At 33.8% G+C, this 9,994-nt stretch overlaps 1 protein-coding gene across 2 annotated transcripts in view; it reads left to right on the forward strand.

Moving 5' to 3' along the window:
- The window catches only part of LOC140054323 (RNA helicase aquarius-like), a 31,036-nt gene extending 25,663 nt beyond the window's left edge, over positions 1-5,373 (forward strand). For both annotated transcript variants that reach the window (XM_072099262.1, XM_072099264.1), the window contains exons 35-37: positions 2,575-2,637; positions 2,769-2,879; positions 3,335-5,373. In XM_072099262.1, the coding sequence (XP_071955363.1) occupies positions 2,575-2,637; positions 2,769-2,879; positions 3,335-3,583 (423 nt within the window). In that variant the 3' untranslated portion in view covers positions 3,584-5,373. The remainder of the gene's footprint in view (positions 1-2,574; positions 2,638-2,768; positions 2,880-3,334) is intronic.
- The last annotated feature ends 4,621 nt before the right edge of the window (positions 5,374-9,994 follow it).

A 9,994-nucleotide genomic window follows, 5' to 3' on the forward strand; every position in this document is an offset into this window, starting at 1 on the left:
CCATTAAACGAGCAACTTTTACACTGGGTGCAGCACTGCGTGTTGGGATTGCTTACTACCAATACACATCCGTTTAAATCCGGACATCTATCTTGTCTACAAACTACTTTTGTATTCTTACATATACAAGTAATACATGGGTTCCCAGCGAGTATTGGTAACTTGATTACTTCTCCTTCCACTGTGCATTCTGCGACACTACCATCTAAGTATGCTTGAACTCCTGTTAAGGTATTGAATAAAATAACTGCGAAAAATAGTAAGTTAGTAAGGGCAATCCTTATGCAATCACTAAAAATTCGCATTATATCCAATGTCTACACGTTTTAGCCTAAAGTTTCACAAGTTCAACATAAAATATCCCAAATGAAATTATTTAAACTAGTAAGAAATATATCATTCTTTATCGATCAAGTAATTTGACGTTATTGTCCCAACAAGTTGATATTAGCTGGAAGTTGTTCCGTCAGCGTCGCGTATTATGCATACAGGTGTCGCAATCAATTAAAACCACGCTTCCACTTGAATCCAGCTATATAGATTAATAACATAAACCAATTCTAAAATAAGATCATTGTATCGACAATAGCTTTAGTCTTCTTATTGTTCTTGACACATTTTTATAAAGTCTTGTTGACACACGTACAGTCAGGTATATCCTTAACAGATTAAATCGGGAAACGTGATAAACTGGTATTTTATAATACTGACCAGATATGTACGGCTAATATTATACTAGTAGTCGGGTTTTACGTCTGTTCTGTTTAATGTTCGATTTCAAAGAACCCGCTTCTCCCTTTTCAGCAGCACATATAACATCCTGGTCATGAGGTATGTGGGTTGTCCCATTATCAGGAGGGGTGCTTACTATACATGGAAACTATGGAAGGAAGTGTGGGCCTTACTAAAATAAAATGTTGATTGGTTATTCTGAATTAGTTTATCTTGTTAAATAAAGTTAAATATTTTGCTTTAGCATGATCCTCTAGATCACATGTTTTTATTGGTTCACTTTCTTAATCATGATCAGTGGAAGCATGATCAATTATTGTTAAACCTTCCCAATGTTTTTGTTGTCTTTTCTTCTTCCCCCAAAAAGTAAGGGCACAGCACTTAAGACCCAGTATATTTATTTATTTGTCATCACTGGTTATCAGTGGCACACACTGTCGTTAGTGGTGCAACCAAAATAAAACAATAAATCAGATATTGCTTACAATGATGGTCAGAAATTGTCAAGTGGTGTTTATACAATATATCCCTTCCCAAGTATAGTGGAGTGAAATTTAGTTTGTTTTTAAGCAATACTTTATCTGTCTTGTTGAAGTAGGCTTAATTATTTATTCTTTAGTCTTAATAATAAAGCTCTGTTAGCTCTCAGGTGTGCGTATCCACCGTAGAAAACATTAAGTTTTTCGACTGGTCACTAACGAGCTCCAAAGAGTTAGATCTCAAAACAGATCAGTCGGATACGCCCAATGTTGAAAGTGCACCGCCAGGGTTGCAAAATCATAGTACAGGTACCATTACGTAATTGTTTAGCAGGTACTTCCTGTTAAAAGGCGGAGCTCGCGGTACAGCGTGTTGGAGTGATTGAATAGAATATTAATTTGTTGAACAAAAGGTCTTTGAGCTAGATGTTAAACCTCGACACACCCATTCATCCATTAAACAAAAGATTCCAATTCTATTATTTGACGAACAATAATTATGCTTTTTGTAAAACAATTTTACAGTACAGAAATACAAATTTGGAGCCTTAAAAAAAAGACATTTAGAATATAAACGTAGGCCTACATATAATAATAATAATAATATGATTGTATATCTGTCTTTATCGAAACACGTACGCGTTTATAATAAAAGCTATATCAAGTTCAGTACGTATTCAGAATGAAAACCAAGAAGAAGTTAAGCCTGTATACAGACACAATGGAACGCACAACAGATCTGTGGAGTAGTGTGTGAGTCGTCTTGAACTAAATATTTCTCCGTCGTCTGTTAGAAGGACAAGGACAAAATAAGTGGAAACAAAGTGAAACAAAATTCTGCACACAATTGTTGGTGACAACAGTTTTAGGACGTTGTATGGATTGGCAAAACCTGCTTTTCTGAAGTTTAACCATAAATAAAAATAATAAATAGAAATAGGCATTGAAGTTTTTTTTTCGGTCTTGATCAATCTAAACGAATATTGTCAGAACACAATTTGAAAGCATTATTAACATACAGAAGATCAGTTCCGGAGTTTCTAAGTAAAAACTCTTCAGTTCGCCGGAGAACAAAATTACTAAGTGCTTTAACGGTTGACTGAATGTTACCGAATTAATTTCTTCCGCGAAAAACTATGTGGGAATGGTAGAGCATACAGCTCACTATCAGTTGGTCAATAAACACTAACTTGAGCACGCGACTGCAGCCATGTATATGGCCTTGTTAGATTCAAGATAACTTTATTGTCAAAACAGTATAATAATTTGAAATTTGCTTTTCCCAAGGCAACAATTTACACTATATAAAAGACATTTACAAATACTTCTAAACACTTTCTAAAATGTATTATTATATGTACAGTTGATGGCGAGGCCTTTGAAACTACACATTATTCCTGGAGAAGGTTTTCCTACAACCAGAAAGGTATGGTTTAATTATGTTATAATTTTGAAGGGGAAAAAGTCTAACAAACGGGTGGGACGAAAGTATGAAACCGTTTTGCTGTGTTGGAAGCGTTTTACTAAATGTTAAACAATTAACCTTCGTTCTTTAAGGCTTCCGATAGACCTTCGACGGGTGTTCTTCAGATTGAGGAGATGCCTCACCTTGCCTCATTTGTTTATGAATATTATCAACGCAGAGTTAAACAAATGCAGTCATATCAGGTTAGTATTTTGTTGACCTTTGGGAAACTAAAACAATACAGTACTTGTATTGTAGGCCTACTTCAAGCTTGCAGGACGCAACCCAAGTCAGTTGACCAATCACAATGCGATGGATCATCCGAACTTTCGCTTGTGATTGGTCAACTTAGTTGTGTTGCGCTTAGGATAAATTTATGCTAATGTCCTTGCGTTGAGACCAAGTAATGTACCATATTAATGTTCAAAAGTTAATTACAAAAGTAGGAATTCGGATAAAGATTGGAGCATGTTGCTCTATCAGTCGATACACTACCATTGACAATTCTAACTTCAGCTGGTCAAAATAAATATGAGGTCTTATTTTGCACACAATATTTCACAGGGTAATTCCTTTTATATATCTATTATATCGTTGTAGAAGTGTAATGCAAAAATGTCATGTTTGATTATTTTACTTGATGTTTGATTGATAATAGAAACACAAAGGCTTGTCAGCCCCACCAAAAGATCAGGCAAAACCACTCCAGAAATCGACAGAAGACGACAATACCACAAAAAGTGAAGATGTCAAAATGGAAATAGCTGTAGAAACTAGTGTAGAAGAAAAATCAATTGAAAAAGTGGAAGAAGTAGAAACCCCAAAGGAATCGGAAAAACAAACCATGCCAGAGCATCCTGGAGCTGATAGTAGTGATGAAGAAGAAGAAGAAGAAAAAGAAAAGTAACTTGGTCATTTGGAAAGAAAATGAAAGTATGTATGAAAGCGACTGCTGTTTCTGGAGTCTCGGAGTTGTTATAAAGAAATCTTGTATTTCTGTGAAATCAATTCCAGAACAAATGCGTGAGTTATTTCACATTATAACAATAAAAATGCTAGAATAAACAACAAAGCTAAAACAATTTAATACATTGTATGATGCCGATCAAAGGTCTTATGCACAAAAACCGTTTGAGAATGTGAAAACGTAGGTTGCGGTCACTGAAAAAATGGCTTCGCTATGGATTCATAAGGGAGGAACGAGGTATAGACAAAATGTCATTCTATTAGACCTACTTTAAATGTGAAAAACTAATGCTGGTTATTTATTTAGCTGGTGTCGTTTACAAAGCGTTTGTATCCGTTTTATAAATCATCATACTAAGCGTCAGGACAAACAAACAGTCCTTACTTTTTTTTATGGAAGTTCCAGCTTTTTAAAATTACTTGCAACACTGTTAACCGGTAATATACTCTAGTGTATGGTTTCTCTTGTAACGCAAATGGAAGGATTTATTTTTCTTAATTCAAACTGTAGGCCTACAATCATTTTTTTTCCTCAATATTTTTTGGTTTATATCAAATAAATACTACAGTATTTTGTTGAAAAGTGTATCAAAAATTCCTGACTTGCGGTTTTATGTTAATAAAGTTTTTAACAAATTCAGATATCCATAAAAATGTCTATATATTAAACTACTTCAATCAAATATTATAACACAATACTGGCCATGAGATGATGTCACGTAATGCTTTACATTGCATCAGATAAGACAGAAGCCCTTTTACCGCCTCATATTGCAACATAATTATTAGACTGCCATTTGTTAGGTAAATTCGTTGTCGTCTGCCGCAAAACAAACTGCATTATCCTAAGTGCAATCTTGCCAAAAAATAGACCTATAATTATATATGGTATATTTAGGACAACTGTGCATCATTATGCAATATTCATAAAACAAACGGTTCGGATTAAATATTTTTAATTATAATAACGTTACGGGTAGGCTTATTATGAGGCCTCGGTAATTTCCTTTATACACATTTGTTTATTATAATTTCAAATGAACGTTTTACATATTTATTATAGTATAAATGACATATTATATGTTGTCTGAAGGATTTGCCCGACAGCCTTCATACCAGTAACACTCTGCCCATAGTTGTGTTAAAGGTCATATATTGACAGTAAATTAATTGCGTAGTGCGATGCTCAGATCTTGAGTAAAGTACTAGGCTTAGTTTTAGACATTTTGGCATTGCCTTTCCCATGTTACCAAAAATAAATGTTACTGCCGATATCATTAATAATCAGTGCAGTATTTTAAAAATCAATATCTTGCGTCCCCCAAAAAAAGTTCGATGCATTTAAATAACTAAATCAGTTTTATTATTCGAAAGTTTTTATCAGTTACATGGATTGATAGAGTAGGCCTACCGCTGTATGTGCATATACCTAGTTTGTATTTTACCATTTACTGTTAACTTTGACACAATTAAAAGCGGTACGGTATATAAAAAAATGTGTCCATTGCACGGAATGTCATTCATTCAGTTATAACTGATAAATGGTGTATAGCTGTACTTTTCCTTAGTACGTTCATAGGTGAGCAAAATAATCTTGGTACAGTATTTAATAATTTTCATTAATTATTAACTACGTTTGGTGGGATTTTGTTGACTGTATCCTTTAAAATATTGATTCATAAAAAAAGTTTTGGCAGGTTTGTTTCTAGTCAACCGTCGATTTATGGTGTTTGTACGCAAGAAGGAAGTCAGCACAACCCAAGCAATTTGACCAATCACAAGCGACAGTTCGGATAATTCATCGCTTGTGATTGGTCAAATTACGTCCTTTGTCTTTGTGAGAACGAAGCCTTATCGTATACAAATGATTGTTGATGACAACGTTTCCTGATGTTTGGTCATCAATTTACGGATCCTGTAACGGAGTATCCTCTTCGTCATCAGTCGCTTTGCCTACTGCCCACATGACAAGTCTAAACGGCGCCTTTAGAATGTAGAAAGTTAAGTCCAATATTCCTTGGATACAAGGAGCCAGACAGGGACAAAGGCATTTCACTGTAAAACAACCAAGATAGGTTATGTTATCTTTAAAAGTAAGCATTATCGTTATGACTTAGTCGTCTCAGGGAGTTGTTGTTAATTAACAACTTCCTGGTCGTCTTATGAATGAAATAGAAAGTGAAACCGTAATTAAACATTAATTACGAAGAAACTAGATCTAATGATACTAACGATAGGCCTAGACTTGTTTATCTAAAAAATCTCCACGATATAAAAAAAATCGTCGATTTCTGAACAGTGGTAAATTGATTTTAAAATCCACTATGACATAATAATATGCCCTACAAATGGTTATGTAATTATTTATTTTGCGACTAAATCAATTATTCTACCCCAATTTCAGAAATTCCCGATTGTCATGTCAAAATTATTTACTGCAGTTTTTGCAGTAACAACATTTTGTTTACTCTTTAAATCTGTGTAATATGCAATTATTTATTCCACCAAGCATATATGTTGTTTATTGCTGGTATACTATAACTAATATATTTCTACATTGAAACAAGCAATATCGTACGTATACGTAATGCAGTAGAATAATTGGCATGGTTCATATACCGATACTATGTTTGAATCGTTGGTGATATATGACGTCGTGTTCAATTGTATTTTATACATTTAATTGTAAGTGTGCCTTATGAATAGATTAGGTCATAATGTCGATTCGATCGATGATTATCAATAGTGCGTTGGAACCAAAGCAGTGAACTGACGAGAGAAGGCTAATCAATAGTGCGTTCGAACCAAAGTTGTGAACTTACGAGGGAATGCTATAATTGCACAAATAATAGCCAGTAATCCTAGAACTAGCAGAAACGGGATACATATGATCGCTGTAATGACGCGACATGTTACTTGGCAACACTTCGCACAGCTACAGTCCTCACAGCAACAACACATCTTGAGACAATCCTTCCAGTGTCCTGCGCATCAATCTATAATATAAAAACAAATAACAGATTTACAAAAAAGGTTTTGAATGCCTTACACCAATTTGTATTAAGGATAACACTAAATAACATAGATTGTATAAAGTAATTTGTAATTTTCTATAACAAGTTTAATGTAAACGTTTGTCTACCCATTACATGGTAATAATAATAACCGCAAAGGTGATTTTTTTAATACACTTTCTTCACAGAAAAAATTCTATTTTTGAAAATGTGTTCCTCCTACCTACGATATATAAAGATAAAATATACATTTATTTTGTTGAATGCTTCAAATACCAAATTGTATTTTCGAAAAAAAATACTAATTGTTTAGTTGATTGCATTGTAGGCCTAATAATTAATACATGGAGCTAGACAATTAAATGTTATAGCTCCATGATTAATATAACCACAGGAGTAAATTTGAAGTTCTTTTAAAACACACTAAACTCATAGACAACCTTAATCTTTTGTTGCTAACTACGTCAAACTATAAGGACAAAATATTACATTAAAATGCTTCAAATACGTATGTTTTTACAGTTTTTATTTACGAAGTAAAATTCTAATTGTGCGGTTAAATCCACTGACTTGTGCTATGGACACATTGCATTCAAATCACCAGTGAACAGCTTGACCCGTGAACTGTTGGAGTTAAATAGGTAATTGAAAATAAAGTTCTTCTAAACAAGGCCAACAGCCATAAGTCGCGTGCTAAAACGCATAGTGATACCGGACCGACAGACAGACCGACCGACCGACATAGTGAACTATAGAGTCGCCTCCACGCGACTAAAAAGGTTACGGTATTGTATTGTAATAGATTACAGACATACTAGTGTAGGTTATAGTTAATAGTATTTCCGGGAACGGAAATTCTAGAACATTGCTCTACTCTCAGTATTCTAATCTTTAAAAAAATCTTTAACAACAATTCTTTATTTGGTGCCTTTTAAAAAACCAAAAGGAACAATTGACTAGATTCATGTTTTCTTAAGTTTGTACCGGTACTGTAAATGAGCAAAACTATTTACCTTGTTTGGAAAATGTGAATAAACAAATGTTATTAACCACAAACATTATGTTACCTAGACAAGTTTACGATTATTGGTGGTACACCTTGAAAGGTAAACTCTTCGTATGCTCTTATTATCTAAGCTGATCCATCTCCTTCTTTTTGTTAATTGCCCCATGAGGGAGGGATGAATACAAATATATACTGATACTCCCAAAACTCTTCGTACACCGTGTACAATTAGGCCTATTATTAACAAAAATGTAATGTAATAATAACTCACCATTTAATATCGTGACATCATGATGACAGTAGTAACACAGATTACCGCACGCCCCACCTGTCGGTTCCCAGTTAACACTAAATCATGCTGGTTTGCCCTACGATTTATTGTCAATATTAACATATCTATAATCTATATTAAATCATATACCCGTGCTTTATTCTACCCGTGTATAATTTCCAATGTTATTCATTCAATCTGTATCGCTTTGTAATTAATGCGGATTATTGAAACAAAATTCTATTTAATCAATTGGTGGCGTTGATAGAATATTTAAATTCGTTAGTTTACAGTGTTGTAGTCCTAGAACGGTTTAAAACAATTGGTAGCTTGGAAAGTTTTAAATATTATATTATAGCTTTTAGTATTGGTCCTTTCGTAAGATTTTCCAGGCCAACAACTTAGAAATTAATCTTAGGTTGGTATATTAATTTGCAATGTAAATTATTTATGTGTTGTCAAGTAAACTATATATCTTTTTATTTAATTATTATCTTTTGAGTAATATTGAGTGTTTTTTATGCTGGCCCACCCCTCCCCATTTCCAAATCCTATATCCACCACTGTCCATATACGATGCCATCAAGTAATAAGCAAAATGTTCTACATTGGTTTTGTACAAAAAAGTGCACTTTTTTAATGTTATGATATATCACTATCGAAGTATTGATATACACCACCATTAAACAAAATGTATACAATTATTTATACAATGCAAAAATAACTTAAATAACTGTAAAATAAAATTTTAAAAAATTAACTAAAACCAAAACAAGCATGTATTTTTTATAATAGTATGAATTACTTTAAAATTGTCATACATATTGTAATATCCAATGCTTTGAGTAATATTATTATAAAATATCAGAAATATTTACATATTAGGCCTAGTAGTCACTTTTTTCTTACTTTAGGCCTAGAACTGTATTGTTTAAGCTTAAGCAAAATGTCATTCAAAAATAGAATTCATCGCTAACACATTGTAATGCATTGCCTGAATTCAGTACTGAGTCTTCGAAGTCTGCTTCAATAACATCTAAACGGTTAAGTTCTAATGAAATACTATCCCATAGACTTGTTCCGTCACTGGTGCTGTCATCGGAAACTGGCCTATAGTGGTTATTTAGATATCCTTTGTGTTGACCGGTTGCTGTATCTCTATTTGTTAACGTACCGTCTTGATTTTTCGAACTATTAGTATTTAATCCGACTAGAGATTTACTTCTACAACTACTAGTTGAATCTCCATTTTCTGCTTGCTTCAGACCATCACTTATTCCCGCGTGAAGATCTGTAGGTTCTTCAATATCTGTCACCCGTCTCTCGTCCATCGCCTCAAAAGATTCATCTGTACTTGTTTCAGATTCGTTTAATTCTTCGTCTGAATCACTTATGTGCAATGTACTTGACAATGATGTTATTGAAAGGGTTTTCCCGTTTCCGTCAATTCTTTCATCTCGTTTACCAGGTATTATATCTAAGTCACCATATTCATTGATCTTTACTGTTAATGTTTTTTTAAAGTCTTCCAGCATTGAATCATCGACTGTGTTAATGCAATCATCCTGGTAACTTGAATCTCCATAGCCGTTTTTAAATGCTACTTCCACTGGTGTTAAAGGAATCGGAGTAGTTGGACCAGAGTATTCACAGGTTGTTTTTGGTTTTGATGTATAACATTTAAGTTCATCGTTAATGATAGCGTCTGAGACTACGTGGTTCGTATCAGGACCATTCCAGGCTGATTCTTCGTGACCGTTCAAATATAAATGGTCACTATTAAATCTTCTCATTTCCCCATAACCCATTGTCCGCTCCGCCATATACTGACCAAACTCGATCATGTCTTCACGCGATAGGTAACGTTTATGGACATCTTTCCATTTACCCTCCATATTTACGTCATGAGTTATCCCTGCTTTTTGATAGTGACGCCCTATGGCGACGTAATCATCTTGTAAGTCGCGTCCTTTATTATCATAACAGTGGACTTCAGGTTTGACATTCAAATGGTATTTATTAGATCTGTTACATTTTTTCTTATGTTTACAACATAAGTAG

Source organism: Antedon mediterranea, chromosome 7 (assembly GCF_964355755.1).
Source record: "Antedon mediterranea chromosome 7, ecAntMedi1.1, whole genome shotgun sequence".
In the NCBI taxonomy this organism is placed as follows: Eukaryota; Metazoa; Echinodermata; class Crinoidea; order Comatulida; family Antedonidae; genus Antedon; species Antedon mediterranea.